We start from the raw sequence: 20560 nt of genomic DNA, 5'->3' as shown, positions 1-20560 counted from the left end.
CGGAAGGATGGAAGGCTGAGTCAGCCGTGAGATTAGAACCGCTGAACTGCAGATGACAGTCAGCTGAAGTGGCCTGCAGTACTGCACCCTAACCACTGCGCCACCTCGGCTCTTTGGTGCTCGGTGCCGAAAAGGATGCGCACACTCCCGTTTCGGCACGTGATGCCGAAAAGGTTAGTCATCACTGGCATAGGGATAAACTTAGCTTTATATACTTTAATTAATGGGGCTTGGGACCCTGGCTAACTATGGTTCTTTAGTATAAGCAGTAAATTCAAATGGGCTTTTGCTCTAAGTGTACTCTGTTGATAGCAAGTCCAAGATCCAGTCTTGGAAAAAGTTACACCTAAATATACAAAGGTGTTAACCTGTTCAGTTGGTTCACCGTCTAATTGCCACCTATGTCTCTGATGATGTTTTCCAAACACCATTGTTTTTTATTTAGATTTACTAATGATTAGGGAGTTATCCTGGCAATAACCGCTGAATCTTCTTAATAGCCTATGTAATCCTACTTGTGAATATGATAATAGAATCGTATCATCAGCATAAAGCAAGCTGTTACAGTAAGTATTTAGGATCCTCAGTATGTATACCATGGGATGCGTCATTAACCCTGGCAAGTCATTGATATATAAACTAAATAATAATGGGGCCAGGATACACCCTTGCCATACCCCTTTATTTGTTTGAATCCTGTTAGTCAGAGCCCCATTAAACCCCATACCGCACCCTCAAACAGGCACTTGTGTAAAGGGCTTTAATCAAAGACAGCTGCCTAGGTTGTATTTTAAGAGATGTCAGTTTACTCCATAGTATTTCTCTGTTTACTATGTCAAATGCTGCTGTAAGGTCAATAAAAGCAGCAAACGGGACTCCTCTTATAGGCATATTTGGCAATTAGATGGTTCAAGAAAAAGCAGTTATCAATGTATGGCTTTGACTAAAACCTGCTTGTTCTTCTGTGAGGATATTGTTTTCCTCTACCCAGATTTCAATTCTGTTCAAAAGGAACCTAGCATATATATTTATTTCAATGTCAATCAGGCTAATGTGCATTTAATTAATAGGATCCTTTTTGTTTCCTTTTTTTATACATGGGGACAACTATTGGCATCTTCCACCCATCTGGTATATGCCAGGTGTTATTTATATGCGTAAAAATACCTGCCAATACTCATTTCATTTCTCTTTTCTTCTGAAGGTAATAATGGGCAGGAGAATAAAGATTCCTGTGAACTGTTTCAAGTGATCAGTGCTGGAGACAGAACATTTCCAATTCAAATGAAAAAAGAAAGACAGGAGAGAAACCAGTCAGATGATAAGAATCAAGAAAGTACATCTTCCATTGTGGTTCCCATACAAGACTTTGTTGCCCAACAAGGAAAAATAAAGAAAAGCTACATTGGGAAGAAGCTAATCCAAGATAAATTTGATGTAAATCAACATTATCCAACCCAAACCAAAGGAGATCATGTATCCAGAGACCATGGAAAAAACGACAATTGGACTTTCACTTTTTCTTATGGAAATGGCTCCCTTACATCTCATAAAAACACCCACAGAAGAGAAACCATACAAATGCATGGAGTGTGGAAAGGTATTCGGTCAACATAGAAATCTTACTATCCATAAAGGATCCACACAGGGGAGATGCCATATAAATGCATGGAGTGTGGAAAAAGCTTCTGTGAAAACGCATTCTTTGTGAGACATAAAAGGATTCATACAGGGGAAAAGCCAAACAAATGTCTGGAATATGGGAAGGGCTTTACCAATAACAGTCAACTTACTTCCCATAAAAGGATTCACACAGGAGAGAAATCTCATACATGCAAGGAGTGTGGAAAGAGTTTTGTTAGCAGTCATCTTATTTCATAAAAGGGTCCACACAGGGAAGAAACGATGTAAGTGTATGGAGTGTGGAAATGGTTTCAGTGACAGCTGTTCCCTTACATTTCATAAAAGGATCCATACGGGAGAGAAGCTTTATAAATGCCTGGAATGTGGGAAGACTTTTACTCATAGCAGTCAACTTACTCCTCATAAAAGGACCCACACAGGAGAGAAACCATATAAATGCAAGGAGTGTGATAAGACCTTTACTCATAGCAGTCAACTTATTACCCATAAAAGGATCCACAGGAGAGGCCATATAAGTGCAAAGAGTGTGGGAAGAGCTTCTGTGAAAATGCATCCCTTATGAAACATGAGAAGATCCATGCAGGAGAGAAGCCATATAAATGCATGGAGTGTGGAAAATCTTTTACTCAAAGCAGTAATCTTACTTCCCATAAAAGGATTCATACAGGGGAGAAGCCATACAAATGCAGAGAGTGTGGGAAGAGCTACAGCCACAGTGTTTCCCTTACTTACCACAACAGGATCCATGCAGGGGAAAAACCTTATAAATGTTTGGACTGTGGAAAGACTTTTACTCAGAGTAGTCAACTTACTTCCCATAAACGAATCCACACGGGGGAAAAGCCATATCAATGCATGGAATGTGGAAAGGGCTTGTATGACAATGTATCCCTTATGAGACATAAAAGGATCCACACAGGGGAGAAGCCATATAAATGTAGAGAATGTGGGAAGGGTTTCACCCAACAGGGTAACCTTAATTCCCATGAAAGGATGCACAGAGGAGAGAAGCCGTATAAATGCAGAGAGTGTGGAAAGAGCTTCAGTCATAGTGGTTCCCTTACTTACCATAACAGGACCCATACAGGGGAGAAACCATATAAGTGCTTGGTGTGTGGAATGGGTTTTACTGTTAGCAGTCACCTTACTTCCCTAAAAGGATCCACACAGGAGAGAAACCATATAACTGCAGACAATGTGGAAAGAACTTCAGTGAAAACTCATCCCTTATGAGACATAAAAGGATCCACACGGGGGAGAAGCCGTACAAATGTGTGGAGTGTGGAAAGAACTTCACTCATAGCGGTTCCCTACTTCCCATAAAAGGATCCACACAGGGGAGAAGCCTTATAAATGTATGGAATGTGGAAAGAGCTTTACCACTAGTAGTGATCTTACTTCCCACAAAAGGATCCACACAGGGGAGAAGCCTTATAAATGTATGGAATGTGGAAAGAGCTTTACCACTAGTAGTGTTCTTACTTCCCATAAAAGGATCCACACTGGAGAGAAGCCATATAAATGTATGGAGTGTGGAAAAGCTTTACCATTAGTAGTGATCTTATTTCCCACAAAAGAATCCACACTGGAGAGAAGCCATATAAATGTATGGAGTGTGGAAAGAGCTTTACCATTAGTAGTAATCTTACTTCTCATAAAAGGATCCACACAGGGGAGAAGCCATATAAGTGTATGGAGTGTGGAAAGAGCTTTACTACTAGCAGTGAACTTACTTCCCATAAAAGGGTCCACAGAAGAGAAACTATATAAAAGTGTGGCGCATAGAAAGAGCTTCAGGAGGAATGATCTAATTTGTAAAAGACAGATCCATTTGGGTGAGAACTCATGTAAATTCTACATTTAGTTTGCTACATTTGTGCATTTCCTATTTACATATATAGGTAGTCCTCATCTTATGACCATTCACTTAAAGAATGTTCAAAGTTATTGTGCAACCCCCAAAAGCTATTTATGACCCACCCCATGTATATGCCAGTGGTGGCACATATCCCTACAATCACATGATGTGGTTGATGTTATATTTTGCATCAGGATGAGCTGACTGCAGCATTCATGGTAATGATGGGAGATTACACATCTTGTGGTCACACGAGGGATGCAAAAGCTACAGTAGGAATGCATTGCCTTGCTTAATAATTCTAGTGTATGGTTCCTTGGTGCTCCCTGAGCTTGGTTTTTTTCTTGCAGATGTTTCATTATCAAATGGTGGCGTTCCTTTTTGAAACTGCTAGATTTGCTTAATGGCCACTACAAAAAGAGTACAATTGGGTTGGTTGTGTGAGTGCCTTGACTGTCATGACTTACAGTGGAAATTACTGGCTCTGTTATGGTTGTAAATTGACAACTAGCCTCACTTAACTTGTAAAGAAAGATTTTTCGGAGTTTGATCTGCACAACTGGCAGCCCCAGAGAGATGGATTTAGCAAGTGAAACTAAAATGATGGGCACATGTTCTTTTAATTATGAATAGTGAATTTTAAATGTATTGTCGTCTTAACCGCTAACATATTTCATATCAATAAGAGATTTTTTTTTCTTAAGTTTACATTTATCTCCTTTTTCTTTCTTTATTTCATCTCAAGTTAGGGATATTCAGGAGAATGTGAATGAAAATGACTCCATTGTGCTGGCATTGCAAACAATGAAGGAAGAAGAAAGTTCTTTGGAAATCCGTTGAGACTAAAATAAAATAATCGGACAATAAACAAAAACTACTCAGAAATGACAACTGGAATCCCCCTAGAATATGAAGATACCCCACCAAAAATAATCCAATTTATTGCATCCATGGTGAAGAAATGAGATCTCAGTCAACCTGTATGAATAGAACACTTCAAAGGCCTTTCAGGATGTGATACATCCCAGAGATGAAGAGTGTATGGAGAGGTGGGCTGCTACTGGTTTGCACTGGTTTGGGCATATCAGTTATTAAGATTCTGCGCAGTTCGGTGAACCGGAAAATCCCACCACTGGCTGGCTCCGTCCCACCCTATCTCGCCTCCCCCACCTTGGCTGGTGGCTAGAGTCATGCCTGCGCCCAGCTACTCTGGCTCCTTTGCTCTCTTGCCCAGACCATTTGGCCCAGCTGATCTCCGCACCTCACCCACTCTGTTCACCACAGCTGCCTGTGAAGGTAAGGCGCACAGCCGAAGGGCTGCCTTGGGGTGGACACAGCGAGGCTCAGCCACCTTTCGGGCCTGGCTTGCCATCCTTTCACTCACATGTCACCTGCCCACGCCTCGGGTCGGGGGATGCACCAGTCCCTAGCTCTGGCCTTCCCTGAGGTCTCTGCCTGCATGCTGTCCGCTCATCCTTCGTCTCAAGTTGGGGGACGTGCCAGTCCTTGGCTCTGGCCTTCTTAGGGGCTTCCCCTGCATGCCGCCCCTTCCCCTCACTTTGGGGGATGCACCAGTCCCTGGCTCTGGCCTTTCCCAGGGCCTGCCACCCACATGCCCCCACTCACCCCGGATCATCACCCTCACACTCACCACCCCCGTGCAACACGTCAACCTCAAACGCATGTCCCCTTGTTGCGGGCTGCATGCAGGACCCAAGGCACAGCAGAGGTCGAGCAGTTGACAGCACAGAGCAGGGCCTGAAAGGCAGCCAAGCCTTGATGTTGTCAGACCTGGAAGCCATCTTTTACCTTTTGGACTTAAGGCCTGCCACATTTTCTACTGTGGGAAAATGGGAGGGGGGATTATACTGAGTGTGGCTGATATATAGCCATAATAACATTATTTCTCAGAAAGTTTAGGTTTTATTCAACTTGTATGCCGCCCTATTCCCAAGAGACTCAGGCGGCTAACAAAACCAAGGGAGGGGGGGACAATACAAAAGGGAGGCAACAGAACAAACATACAAACAATTTAAAAAGGTCTCAACAAGCGCGCCAATTCGAGTGGGGATGGAACTCAACAGCCCCAGGCCTGCTGGAACAGCCAGGTCTTAACGGCTTTACGGAAAGCCTGAAGGGTGGAGAGGGTCCGAATCTCCACGGGGAGATCGTTCCAGAGGGCCGGAGCAGCCACAGAGAAGGCCCTCCTCCGGTGGTTGACAGCCGGCATTGGCTGGCAGATGGAATTCGGAGGAGGCCTAATCTGTGGGATCTAATGGGTCTTTGGGAGGTAATCGGCAGGAGGCATTATTTCTCAGAAAGTCAAGGTCATCTGGCCCAGCAGCTGTGATGAGATGACTGGGTGGCATCTGCTGTTTTGGATGGCACCTGATTGGGCCATGGGATGGACATGTGGGTGCTGGGCAGGGACTTGAACTTTCTTTTGGGTGGGAAAACCTGGAAACTTTCAGATTCGGGTTTTCCCAGATGTGCCAGTATGACATCTCTAATAAAATGGAACTTTGAGGAATCTCAAGCCTCGGAGTCTTCTTTCATTAGGAGTGTTACTTGGAACCCTGACAGCTGTGTCCCTTTTCACCAAGAATCCTTCAGTCACCACCTCTATGATGGCACAAGAATCCTGTAGCTGCCAGTTTTTGCTGGCGTGAGAATCCTGCAGCTGCCGGTCTTTGCCTGCTCAAGAAGCCTCCAGCTGCCACCTCTTTGCCGGCACGAGAAGCCTCCAGCTGCCTGTCTTTGCCAGTGTGAGAAGCCTCCAACCATCGCTCCCGACTCGGTTCCAGCTGGCAGAGGCTGCTGTTGCAGCCTCTTCGTGCCATCAAAAAGCAGCGCCTACAGGCTTCCTGTGCTGAAAAAGACCGGCAGCTTGGAGACTTCTTGCATGGAAAATAGGAGGCGGCTGCAGGCTTGTTGCGCGGAAAAAGAGGCAGCAGCTGCAGGCCAGTGTCTTGGGGGGGTCATGTGCCCAGTTGCACCAACAAAGGCTGGAAGTAGCTGCCCATCATTTCCTGTTCAAAAACCTTTTTAAAAACCATGACTGTCGGGCAGCAAGACCCCAACAGATGAGGTATCGGAGAATCAACGCTGCTGTTGCTGCACTAAAGCTCTGACAACTGCCACTTTGGCCCCTACACCACCCCATCTTGCTGTGAGTGACATTGATTTGGCCATGCCCACTTAGTCACAGGACCACCATCCAGCCACTCCCACCCAGCCCGTCATTAGGGTAGAGAACCGGTTGTTTAGGATTTTTTTTTTAGGATTTTATTAGAATTTATAGGCCCCTTTTCCCTGAGGGGACTCAGGGCGGCTTACATAAAATAAGGAAGGGGGGTACAGACAATAGACGCAAACAATACATAAATAAAATAGTAAGCAACATTCATTCATCATTCGGGTGGGGACAGATTATCTTTATCCCCAGGCCTGACGGGCTAGCCAGGTCTTAAGGGCTGCGCGGAAGGTCTGGACGGTGGTGAGGGTACGAATCTCCACGGGGAGATCGTTCCAAAGGGTCGGAGCTACTACTGAAAAGGCTCTCCTCCGTGTGGTTGCCAGTCGGCACTGACTGGCAGATGGAACTCGGAGGAGGCCTAATCTATGCGATCTAATTGGTCGCAGGGAGGTAATTGGCAGGAGGTGGTCTCTCAAGTACGCAGATCCACTACCATGGAGGGCTTTATGAGTGACAAGTAGCACCTTGAAGCGCACCCGGAGATCAACAGGTAGCCAGCGCAGCTCGCGGAGGATAGGTGTTATGTGAGCGAACCGAGGTGCACCCACAATCACTCGCACGGCCGCGTTCTGGACTAGCTGAAGTCGCCGGATGCTCTTCAAGGGCAGCCCCATGTAGAACACATTGTTAAAAGAATTGCAGCTCACCATTGAGTGTATGTATGTATGCATAAAAAAGTTCAGGGTGAATAACTTCTGTTTCACAAAAAGAGCCAGGAAAATAACCCCAAATGCACGGACAATATTTCAAGCATTTAGAGCCCCTTTTTCCCCCTTCCCATGATATGACAATGGTTAAGGAAAAGCCAACATTTTATTTAATAGAATTAATTAAATATCAATGGTGCGTTTATTTGCTAAACATGTATAAAATTCTGCTTGCATGAAAAATTATTTAACAAAAATGTATGGAAAGATTTTGGAGAGGGCGGAAATCCCCATTTGAAGCTCAATTCAAAAACTGCTTTATGGCTGATTCTGGGTTAAACTGAAGAATAATAAGTGGGTTGAAAACACAAAAAAGTTAACTCCAACTCTTTTAAAATTGATTTTTAACCACTACTTTTCCTTCATCTAAATTCTGTGTTTTGGTAATTGTAGCTAAACTTCTTTTTCTCTTGCGTAACACCCTAATGCAGACAAATCTCTTAAGAGCAGTTTATCTTTTTAACAGTAACAAAATTTGTGTGTCCTGTTTTTGTTTATTAATGATCTAAAGCACAGATGGCAAACTTGCTGCATCACAGTGATGTCACCTGACGCATTATGACCTTTTTTGCCCTTGCGGAGCTGGGGTGGCCGTGGCCTGCATATGACACATCCAGCCTGCAGGCCTCCAGTTTTGACACTACTGATCTAAAGGTATCCCCCAGTTGCCTTAAATTCCCCAAGGATCTTAAATTTCCTTCTCATACCATGACATTATTCCTTATTCAGTTCCTAAGTAAAACATGCTTTTTTCTTTACCCTCATATTGAGCTTTATATCCAATTTTCACCTTTTTCCTTTCTTCATTTGGAAATTCTAGCTTTTCTCCGCGTCATAGATGTGTCACCATTTACTCTCCCTTTCTCCACCAATGAGCCTTGTTTTGAAGTAAAATTTCTGAAACATCCACCAGTTACAACTTTTTCTCCATGTCGGAACTGAAAATACACACACACACAGATTAACAGAGTTGGAAGGGACCTTATAGGTCATCTAGTCCAACACCCCCCCCCCACACACATTCAAGCAGAACAGCCTATACCATTTCTGACAAATGGCAGTTCAATCTCTTCTTGAAATCTCAAGTGATGACCACCACAACTTCCGAAGGAAAGCTGTTTCATTGGTTGATTGATCTCACTGTCAAAAGGTTCCTCCTTATTATTAGGTTGAATCTCTCCTTGGTCAATTTCCATTCATTATTCCTGGTCTGGCCTTCAAGTGCTTTGGAAGATATCTTGATCCCCTCCTCTCTGTGGCAGCCCCACAAATACTGAAACACTGCTGTGATGTCTCCCCAGGTCCTTCTCAGTGTCCAGTTCCTGTAACCGTTCTTCATATGTTTTAGTCTTCATATGTTTTAGAAAAAGATCAATTCATAATAATTCAATTATTCTTATTGTTGGAAGCTGCCACTCGGTGTTTCCAATTATTCGTAGGCACCAGACCTAAGAATTTGAGGAGGGCTGCTGTATATACTGAAATAAATTTCATTCCCCACCATCCGGTCAGAACTGAAGAAGCTTCTTGGAGGAGAAGTGAAACATCTTTAAAGAAAAACCAAAAAGTCCAGTTGTCTCAAAAAAGCACCTTTGGGGACAACCATGACCTGAATGACTGAGAATCTCCTTAGATACTGAAATAAATAAAAATCTCAATTTTCCTGATTGTGGCTTCCCTGCCTGTGTCCCATCTTCCTCCACTTATGACCAAAGTTCGCAACAACCACAAGACACAAGCTGGGTTTCCAACAGAGGCTCCTCCTCTTGTGAACGCCCGGCTCTTTCTGACAGGATTTGGCCCCTTTTGAAGCCTCCTCCAATCTCTGCCCAGCCTTCAGGGCTGCTGTTCTTGATGGTAGCGAGTGCAAATCCTCCAGGGAGATTTTTCTCCATCTCCACAGACGGTTCTGGACAGGAAGGAGAGGAAGATGGAGAAAGTGCCGCCTCTGGAAACCACAGAACTTTTCTTGGGCAGGGAGGCATTGAGAGGGCCCTTTCCTCCTACTACCATCCCCACCATCCCTGCCCTTCCCTCAGATGCGCTCCTCTTTCCCGCGCTTTGCAGGAAATGCTGTAAATTTAGGCAAAATCCACTAGGGGGCGCCTTCTGCCAAGAGAAGGGAACATCAGGCGCTTCCCAATTGGGCTACAGAAGGGCGGAAGTTACGGCTGCCTTTCCTGAGAGGGCTGCGAAGGAAGTGACATCATAAGATTGCCGCTCTAGGACGCCGCACTCGCTCTCCTTAACCCCTGTGGCTCTGCAGGAGGCTGAGAGCCTGCGGGAGACTCTAACGGGGGGAGATCCAGACGTGGCCCAGGTGAGTTAGGGGCTCTTCCCGGGCAAAGGGAGGCACAGGAGGGAGAGACCCACGCCCCCCTCCTCCGGCTTCAACCCCGAGTCCCATGCTCCCCAGCCGGCCTCTCCATGCAGGGGGAAGCGACGATGTCAGGGAGGCTGCGGGGACCCGGGGGTTCCCTTCCCGCCCCCTGTCCGGGGAAGAGCCCAAGGTGGGGCAGCGGAGGGTCGGCCTTGCGGAGGCCCAGCAGGAGAGAGAGAAGCCGGGCGAGGAGGAGGCAGGATTCGCACCAGGCTCCCCGAGGGCCCGATCCTGTCTCCCGAGGGGGAGAGTTGGCCTCTCCAGTTGCTTCCTCCCGGCCCTGCTGGAGGTGGCCCGAGTCCCTGCGCTGGGATGACCCGCTTGGGTGAAGGTTGTTCAGTGGCTGAATTCCACTTTCTAATTCTTGGCTTTTATTTTCCTTCCATCTCAGATACAGAAACCTGAAATCTTTGCAAGCCAAAATTTCTCTTGGGAGGGAAAAAAAAGAGCAATAACTTGCAGGGATCCATCCTGGGGCCCCAGAAATGGTCCCGTGAAGGAAAAGGCATCTGGAGACCCACCAGAGTCCTTGGAGCCATCTGGAGTTGCTCTGCAGGACAGAGAAAGGATGGAGACACAACCTTTTGCCAAGGAGGGAAGCGGAAAAGGCCCTTCGGCTGCTCAGCCTGGGAAGGGAGGGGAGCTCTGGACAAGGACTGGGCAGAAGATCCTGGAGGAGGAAACCATCCTCCCTCCCGAAGTTCAGCCGCGGAATTTCATCCAATACCAGGAAGCTGAGGGTCCCGAGGTCTTTGCAACCGACTCCATGACTTTTGTAGGCGATGGCTGAGACCGGAAAAGCACACCAAAACCCAGATGCTGGACCTGGTGGTTCTGGAGCAGCTCCTGGTCCTTCTTCCCCCAGAGATGGAGGGCTGGGTGCGGGAGTGTGGAGCAGAGACCAGCTCCCAGGCGGTGGCTCTGGCTGAAGGCTTCCTCTTGAGCCAAGCAGAAGAGGAGAAGGAGCAGGTGAGAGACTTTAGGGAGCTCAGAAGGTAATAAAGAATGTTTTTGAATACTTCGCCCTTCCTACCAGACGTCGCTGCAATAATAATATATAGTGATGTCCCATCAATTCTTGTAGGACATTGCTCCATTGTTTTCTCACTCACTGATGAATATTAGGGCTTTGAGGTTGTGTTCCAGATATGAATCCACTTTATTTCGTGATGTACATTAATTCTGCTTCTTTTGTCTTTCCCTCCTATTTGAAGTGCGGCAATGCAGAGATCAGCGATCCTGAGGGAAAGAAGAATCCATCAAATCCCCCTCAGAAGCTATTTTTCAGTGGGATCCCTTGGGAAGACCCAAGTCGGGACACCTCAGGAGGTAATCAAAGATCCTCCAATTACCCAGAGAGATCCCATCTGTTTTACTTTCTTCTCTTCTGTAGTATACCTCCTCTTCTTTTGTTAAATATGCATTTTTAAATTATTTATCCTTACAGAGAAACAAAGAATGCAGATTTCTGGTTTTCATGATGGAGCTCAAAGCGGTTGAACCTCCAAATCAAGTAAGAAAGGGAAAAGTTATTAGATTTGTATTCTCCTTTCCTTCGGAAGTGAAGTGGGTGTGCAGAGTTCTCTCTCCTTCTATTTTCCCTCCTTGTTCTGTCTATTATTTTTGTTCCTGCGTGACATGGATAGCATAATAGCAGGTTCAAGTTCAGGTCCGCCAGCTTAACTTCCCCTGTAGACTATTAGTAGGACACAGAGGTTATCCTTTCTACCCTCAGATCTGTTTAGGAAATGTTTTTTAAAGACCACAGGTTTACTTTTCTGCTAGGTACTCATCCAACTATGAGTTTACAAGAAGTAATTTTTAAAAGTCCTTCAAGACGTAAGAATAAACATATCGCTATGTTAGTATCTGCTAGAGACCCATTATTTTTGTAATTGTTGGAATTCCACTTGGAATTGTTTAAGGCTAATGAATAACTAAATACATTGCCACGTTTGATAAAATTTGCCGCAAATATTTCTTCAGTTAAAGCAATTTTCATATTTGCCCATTTTCTTATGTAAAATTAGGACTTGTGTGAAGCACAGCCATTTAACTTAGTGTCAGGCCTGCAGCCATATTTTCTGGTGGATCTTAGGCCCGCCACACTTTCTATTATTCTACTATACATTTCTCTTGTGGGAAAATGGGAGGGGGGATTGTACGGAGTTAGATGGTATGTAGCCATAACAACATTCTTTCTAGAAAGCCAAGGTCACCCTTTGTCTCTGCATCTCTGCACCTGACCGGAACTGGATGGGTGGAAGCTGCCAGCATGGCAGTGGACAATTGGGCCATGTGATGGACTTGTGGGTGTGGGGGCAAGACAACAGGGTGGGAAAACTGGGAAGCCTTCAGATTCGGAGTTTCCCAGATGTGCCAACATTGGTCTCTTAATAAATTGGAACTGAGCAATACTTTGCCTGACTTGATACTTTTGAATCCTCTTTGGAACCCTGACATTAACCTGAATCTCAATTAAAATATTTCACCAGCTACCCAATTTTGGGGTGCTGTCCAGGGTCCTGAGCCCCACACGACCCGAACCCAGGTGGCATAAAGATCAGGGAAGATGACAATTGGGGCATATCTTCACTTTGGGAATTTGGGACCAATGGAGCAGAATAACAGAGTTGGTAAAGATCTTGGAGGTCTTCTAGGCCAACCCTCTACTCAGACAGGAAGCCCTATGACATTTCAGATAAATGGCTGTCCAATTTCTTCTCAAACCCCTCCAGTGTTGGAGCATCCACAACTTCTGGAGGCAAGTCATTCCACTGATTTAATTGTTCTCATTGTCAGGAAATTTCTCTTTAATTATAGGTTAGTTCTGTCCTTGATTAGTTCTGTCCTTGATTAGTTTCCATCCACTGCTTCCTGTCCAGCCTTCAGGTGCTTTGGAGAATAGGTTGGCCTCCTCTTCTTTGTGGCAGCCCCTTATATATGACAACACTGCTATCATGTCATTCCTAGTTCTTTTTTTCATTAAATACGCATACACAATTCCAGCAACTATTATTTATGTTTTAGCCTCCAGGACCCTATCATTTTGGTTGCTCTTCTCTGTACTCTTTCTAGAGTCTCAAGATCTTTTTTACAACATACAACCAATACTGGATGCTATGTGCTGTCTTACCAAGGCATTATAAAGTGATACTAACACTTCATGTGATCTTGAGTCTATCCCTCTCTTAACAAAGCCTATGGTTGCATTTTTTTGGCAACTGAATCACACTGCTGGGTCACATTTAAGCAACTGTCCACTAGGGCTCCAAGATCTCCATTGCACTTTCTACTGTTGAGCAGGTGTCACCTATTTTATGCCCGTGCATTTAGTTTTTCTATCCTAAATGTAGCATCTTCCATTTCTCACCCTTGATTTTCATTTTGTTATATGGGGCCCAATCTGTGGATCCTTCTATCTCTTGAGCTTATCTTCTGAAGTGTTGGTATTTCTGTCAATTTAGTTTTGTCTGAAAATTTGATGAGTTCCCCTTCTATCCTCCTGTTTAAATCATTGATGAAGATGAACAGAGCTTACGAATCCTATATTCTGTTCTTTTTTCTGTGTTCAGGAGAGTCTGTGTGTCCTTCGAGGAGGTGGCTGTGTGTTTCTCTGACGAGGAACGTACCCAGCTGGATCTGACCAGAAAGCGCTGCATTCGGAAGTCATGCTTGAAAATCCTAGGAACGTGGTCTCTCTGGGTAAGAGTTTTCTAGTCCCCAGTCAGAGAGTTCAAGAAGACAGATTATAGTTAGCTTTTATTTAGATCCTTTCTATGCCATTTCTTATCTGTATTTTTCCATTTCAATTTGAAGGAGGCTGAAAAGAATGGGTGTGCTTTTTTTGAGACAAGTTTTTTAATTTACATATAAACATTTTGAATACTGTGTATTGTCTGGCTATACCATTTTACAAAAGAGAATAAAGAAATAAATAGTAACATATATTTGATAGCAATAGTTGTAGTATGACAGAATGATTCTAACCATATTTGTAATTATGTTAGCTTATTTGTAATCCTATTGATTATATTAGCATACATAAACAATGTTCATACTTAATTTATACATAACAATGTTCTTTCTTCATCTAATGTCTACCTCTTATCTCTAACCATTGAGAAAAAATATTCCACGAACAAGTGATGGAAACTATGGTAACGTGGGCCAATTACTTTGGTTATAACATTGAACTGGATAAATGGCAAGATTTAGGAGAGAAATAGAAAATAGAAATTAATACTAGCCACCTCGTATAAAGAACACCTGCACAAAATGTTCTATGCGTTTTGGTGCCTTGTGCCCCCCCCCCCCCCGAGGTTAGGAAAAATGAATAAAATCAATCTCTGCAGGGTTTGGAAATGTAACTCGGCTTTAGAATCTTTTTTCATATGTGGTGATTATGTACAAAAGACAAGGAATTTTGTCATCAGATAAAGACATGGTTGGAAGAGATGTTAGATCAAAAGATAGATTTAAAACCAGAACTATTCCAATTAGGAATAACAAAAGAAAAATATAGTAAAGGAGCGATATATTTAATGCTGCATGTGATAACCGCAGCAAGATTGGCATATGTGCAAAATTGGAAAAACAAATGCCCCCACTGAAAAAGTAATAAAATTTTGGTCTGTGCAGAAATGGACAGACTAACACTAGAAATCAAAAATAGAGAATATTATGAAATTTGAAACAAAATGTATCAATGGTTGGAAATGAGGAAAAGGAGTCGGAACAGAATATTTTGAGGATTGTAAAATTGGAACTGGATAATATGTAGATAATATGTAAATAAGGAGGATAAGGGATATGTTAATAAGATTAAAGTAGCTATTTACGACAAGTAGAAACTGCATTTGTTGTTATGTTAAAATATGTATGGAAATGACAAAGCCAGAAAGGTTGCTCTATGTCCAATGTTTATTCAAACATTGAATAAATGAGGTTATTCAATTAAAAAAAGAGAGAAAACCTATTCCACATTGTGGGGTGTTCTTTTATGTTTCCCCTGGAGGTCATGTGAGAGGAATGTGTTCTCAATTGTTCTCTGAAATCTCCAAAATTTTGTGAGAAACAAACTTTCTTGCTCAGGCCATGGAAGAGCATTCTCCCAATCCAATTGAAGAACAAAGGCCTCATGAAATGTGATTCAGAGCATCCTACGGTTTAAGTAATCCCCGAGTTACGACAGTTCACTTAGCGACTATTAGAAGTTATGATTTACACCCCTCAATACTTTAGACCCAGTCCTAAAATTACGCATGTTGCAGCACTACGGCTGTCCACATTTACAAATGACAGCAGAGACACTATCCTTTGCCCTACCTATTCCCCTCCCCGCTCCCCGCCAAGACTTAACCTGTGACTATGTCTGCTTTGGTACATTTGCAGAAAACATATGGCTCAAGTAGTGAGAAATCTTGCACAACTGATCTCGTGTGATTTCGCACTATAGTACATAAGGCCTCTGTTCTCTGCTAACCGAGGCCTGCACAAGATCTGGGGCAACCAGAGGGAAGGCCTCTTCATTTTCAAAGACTTTTGCCTGGATCACCACCAGATGGATTCGTAACTGACCAACTACACTCAACGTGTAGTTCTCAATAAAACTGCATCTACATGGAGGATAGGCCAAGGCTCTTTGCATATAAATATAGATCAGTTGTGGGATTCAAAAATTTTTACTACCAATTCGATGGGCGTGGAAAGGGAAGGATACTGTAAAATCTCCATTCCCTTCCCACTCCAGGGGAAGGTTACTGTAAAATCCCCATTTCCTCCCGATCAGCTGGGATTCGGGAGGCAGAGAATAGATGGTAGTGGGATCAGTCAGAGGTGTTATTTACTGGTTGTCCAAACTACTCAAAATTTCTGCTACCGGTTCTCCAGAACTGGTCAGAACTTGCTGAATACCATCTCTGATATAGATCATTGTAAAGAAATATATTTTCTAGGTATTTTCAAAGCTTTCATGACTCATGAATATAGAAATCATGTCTATAGCAAACCACTGTAAGCATGCAAAATACAACATAATGGAACTTTGGAAAAAATCAGAAGAATATTTGTTGACTTTCTACAGTTTGATCTGTTTCTCTAATCTTCTTATCATTTTCACTTCTCTTTTCTTTTGAAGGTAATAATGGGGAGGAGAATCAAGAGTCCTGTGAACTGTTCCAAGGGATCAATGCTAAGGATGAAAAAGAGAAGTTTGGAATTCGAATGGAATTCAAAAGCCATGAGAGAAACCAGTCAAATAATTGGAATCAGGAAAGCTCATCTTCCACTGATCCTCCGATGGAAGACTTCTTTGCCCAACAAGAAAATAAGGAAAAATTATATTGGAAAAAGTGTGAAAAGTGTAAATGAACACAATTTAGTCCAAAACAAAAGGGAAGATGCAATAAGACACAACGGACAAAATTACAATGGGACATTCATTCAATCTCTTGGAAATAACTTCCTTACATCTCAAAAAGTGATTGACACAAAAGAGACACCTTATAAATGTTTGGAATCTGGAAAACGTTTTAGAACAAGCAGGCAACTTAGTTTCCATGAAAGGATTCACACTGGGGAGAAAAGGTGTTCAGAAGCCCCTGTAGCCCCCGCAGCCCAGCCCCTCCAAACTGCAGGAGAGAAACCCTTTAAATTCATGGAGGGTGGGAAAACCTTTATTCATAGCAATGGACTTAGAAACCACAAAACGATCCACACAGGAGAGAAGCCATTTAAATGCATGGAGTGTGGAAAGACCTTTGCTCAACGCAATTATCTTGCTTCCCATAAAAAGATCCACACAGGAGAAAAGCCATTTAAATGCCTTGAGTGTGGAAAGACGTTTGCTCAAAGAGATAATCTTATTTCCCATAAGATGATCCACACAAGGGAGAAGCCGTATAAATGCATGGAGTGTGGGAAAACCTTTATTCATAACAATGGACTTAGGAAACACAAAACAATCCACACAGGACAGAAACCATTTAAATGTATGGAGTGTGGAAAGACCTTTGCTCAACGGAGTTATCTTGCTTCCCATAAAAAGATCCACACAGGGGAGAAGCCATATAAATGCATGGAGTGTGGAAAGACCTTTGCTCAAATAGGTAATCTTATTTCCCATAAGATGATCCACACAGGGGAGAAGCCGTATAAGTGCATGGAGTGTGGAAAGACCTTTCCTAGAAGAGGTTATCTTATTTCCCACACAATGATCCACACAGGGGAAAAACCATATAAATGTATGGAGTGTGGAAAGTCCTTTGCTCAACGCAGTTATCTTGCTTCCCATACAAAGATCCACTCGGAAGAAAAACCATTTAAATGCATGGAGTGTGGAAAGACATTTACTAAGAGCAGTGCTCTTACTTCTCATAAGATGATCCATACAGGGGAGAAACCATATAAATGCATGGAGTGTGGAAAGACCTTTGCTCAGAGCAGTTATCTTGCTTCCCATAAAAAGATCCATTCAGAAGAGAAACCATTTAAATGCATGGAGTGTGGAAAGTCCTTTGCTCAGAGCAGTTATCTTGCTTCCCATAAAAAGATCCACACAGGGAGAAACCATATAAATGCATGGAGTGCGGAAAGACATTTCTTCGAAGAGGTAATCTTATTCCACTAAAACGATCCACACAGGGGAGAAGCCGTATAAATGCATGGGAGTGTGGAAAGACCTTTGCTCTACGCAGTTATCTTGCTTCCCATAAAAAGTCCACTCAGAAGAGAAACCTTTAAATGCATGGAATGTGGAAAGAGTTTGCTCAGAATGGTAATCTTACTGCTCATAAAAGGATCCACACTCGGGAGAAAATATATAACAATACCAATTCCACTTAGAATTTATATACCAATCCACAGCACTGCCATACATCTCTGTCTGAGCAGTTTACAAAGTCAGCATACCCACCCCAGCAATCTGGGTCCTCATTTGACTGACCTCAAAAGGATGAAAGGATGAATCAACCATGAGCTGGTCAGAATCGACTCCTGGTTGTGGGCGATTACCTTGTAGTGCTGCATTCTAGCCTCTGACCCACTATGTTTATTGATTTTATGTGTATGCCTATTGTGCCTTTCTGATCCAAATGAGACAAGATTGAATCCAACAATGTGAAATTTAATGTAGAGAGAGAAGTAGGTTTTTCACCCTGGCAGGAAAATAGATTAGATGAAACCTGGCTCAAAAACAGTAACTGTGAGAGGGGACCTTGGAGTCGAACAGATAGTCACTTAAACATGAGTCACCTGTGTGCGGCAGCAGCCAAAATCCCTATAATCCTGGGTTGTATAAACATGCATAGAATCAAAATCCACATGATTTTATATAGTTTTATAAAGCCTTCGTAAGACCACACTTGGAATACCGCATCCAGTTTGGTCATGATACTACAAAAAATACATTTACCCTTAGACAAAGTGCAAAATGAGCAACTAAAATGATTAAAGGCCTGCAGACTAACATATTATGAGAACTGTTGCAGGATTTGGGTTTGGCTAGTCTAGAGAAAAGAAAGGATTTGGAGTGATATGATAGCAGGTATTCCAGTATTTGGGAGGCTGCCACTAAGTGCAGGAGGTTGATTTATTTTCCAAAGTATCAGCGGGTAGGACAAAAAAACAATGCATGCGACCTAGTCCAAGGAAAGAAGCAACCTGGAATTAACAAGAATCTCCTTACGGTGACGACAATTAACCAGTGGAAAAGAAGTGGCCTTCAGACATTGTGGTTGCTTCATCACTGGATGTTTTTAAGAAGAGACTGACAGTCACTTGGCTGCAATGACATAGAATCTCCTGCTTGAGAGTTGGCTGGACTAGAAGAGCTCCAAGTTCCATTCCAGCTTGAATCTGATTCTGAATCCTCAATTCTTTCTTGTGCTTTTTGGCTAAGTAGGTTTTAAAGCAAACATGAGCATCAGTGGAGATTAAGGTTATCATTTGCCCTGAAAAGTAATGTGTGGTTGCCAATATTTAAGTAGTGGAAATCCCCAATCATTGCAAGAAACTCCAGAGTTGCAGTCAGAAATTAATTAGTCTCAAATCTCTTACTATTGTTTCAGCTTTTCTTTTGCTTTATATTTGCTTTATATTGTCAAAACCTGCCTTTCCACCCTGCTTCATATATGCAATGCAAATAATAAATGGAAACAAAACCTTAAGGAGAATGGGGTTATAGTGATGCTGATGTCAGCATTCCAAGGAATGCACCCATTGAAAACAGAACTCCGAGGCAGGCAAGTTCCTCAAATGACAGTTTATTGGATACTTTATATTGGCACAACTGATGAAAGTCGACTCTGAGTTTTCCCACAGCTTTCACCTGTTAAAAGTAAGTTTCCCTTTCCCCCACAAGTCACTGGTCATGCTGTCCAATCCAGGTCCTACCCAGTTTCCTGGTTACTTGCTCCTCCTCTGCCCATCGACCTGTGTGAATGCCCTTGGTTCCCACAGTATTGTTTTGGCTACAAAACCCCATCTTACTATTTCCCACCCTCCCACCATTGATGTGGCAGCCCTGAAGCCTCCGAGATGAATTGGGCCAGATTCACTTCAGGGTTGACAGCTGAATTAAAAAATTCAACTATCTTCCTCATGTTGCCCATCTGTGTACTGACACCAGCAGAAGCACATGTTTGGAGGAGGCATGTGATCCAGTCTGCCGGATGCGCTGCATGGCTGGCTGCTCACTAGGTCTACCTTTTCTTGCCTGCAGTTGTGATGGGGGGGGCAGGTGGCTGCATGGTATGTCCAGTGGGCCAGTTCACATGTCTCCACCAACCCCTGCACCTGTCTTCATCTGTTGGTGGTGTCGCCGCCACCGCAAGGTGTAGTCAAGCAGGGGTGGCGCCATGCCATGGCCACCGTCCACTCAGCCCCCGTCATCCAACCTGGTTCTCCAGCTCCACTGCACACACTCCGCAAGCAAAGACAGTGGGGGAACAGCGACTGGGAACATTGGGTCTTTTCATTCCTCACCTCAGAAGCAAGGGGAAGGTGGGAAAGGAGAGCAGTTGCTGTTTTGAGAACCCGGCGCAGAAGCAAAGGTCTGTTTCTTGCAGATTTTTCCCAACTCTCCCATCCCTTTGAACCTCGCTTCCTCCCTTGGAGGGAGATGGAGGGCTACCCTGGGCTGAAGCAGAGGAGAAAGATTGGGATGACGCTGTGCAGCTAAGGATGCACGGCTCTCCTACTTTTCCATGAGACCTCTCAGGAGACATAACTTCACCGTAACTTTAATCTTAAACTGTCTAGCGTGGACCTCACCCCTTTCCTAAGAGCTGTAGGGGGGTTGCATAAGCACAACAGCATGGCTACTGTCCTTGTCATATTGTCCCCATTTCCTGTGTTCATGTCCATGTTTATACTTATACCTGTTATCTCATATGTGTTTGACAAACTAAATAAATAAATGTAAATGCCACTCATTCCAAGTCAGCAGCAGTGCCTGGGCTCTGGTAGTGGGCCCATTTCGTCCTTTCCCCCCGGGAGTGTTTTGGCACAGCGTCCCCTTGATGGCCCTTCCTCTCCCCCTGCACAGTTCCCAGGGAGGGAAGGGGGGGGGGAGAGAGAGGAGGGTGGAACAAACCGAACTGGCCTCACAGCACTATGTTCTGATTTCCATGCTGTGTCTCCTGAGATTCTTCGTGGAGAGGCGAGTGAGCCCCTCATCATCAGCTGCTGGATGGAGGGCTAGACTAGCTGGAGCA

The 20560-nt window shown here is 43.8% G+C and overlaps 1 protein-coding gene across 1 annotated transcript; it reads left to right on the top strand.

Moving 5' to 3' along the window:
• Positions 1 to 1859: 1859 nt before the first annotated feature.
• Positions 1860 to 18146, top strand: LOC116503448 (zinc finger protein 91-like). Its single transcript, XM_032209859.1, is given in 7 exon segments — positions 1860 to 2141; positions 2144 to 2794; positions 2797 to 2955; positions 2958 to 3182; positions 3185 to 3397; positions 16481 to 17407; positions 17410 to 18146. Coding segments are annotated over 7 exon segments (2580 nt in total). The 5' UTR covers positions 1860 to 1915; the 3' UTR covers positions 17589 to 18146.
• Positions 18147 to 20560: the final 2414 nt, after the last annotated feature.

Source organism: Thamnophis elegans, chromosome 2, assembly GCF_009769535.1.
Source record: "Thamnophis elegans isolate rThaEle1 chromosome 2, rThaEle1.pri, whole genome shotgun sequence".
Lineage (NCBI taxonomy): Eukaryota > Metazoa > Chordata > Lepidosauria > Squamata > Colubridae > Thamnophis > Thamnophis elegans.
Note: the sequence above shows the minus strand (reverse complement) of the source record. Positions and strands in the feature narration are given on the sequence as shown.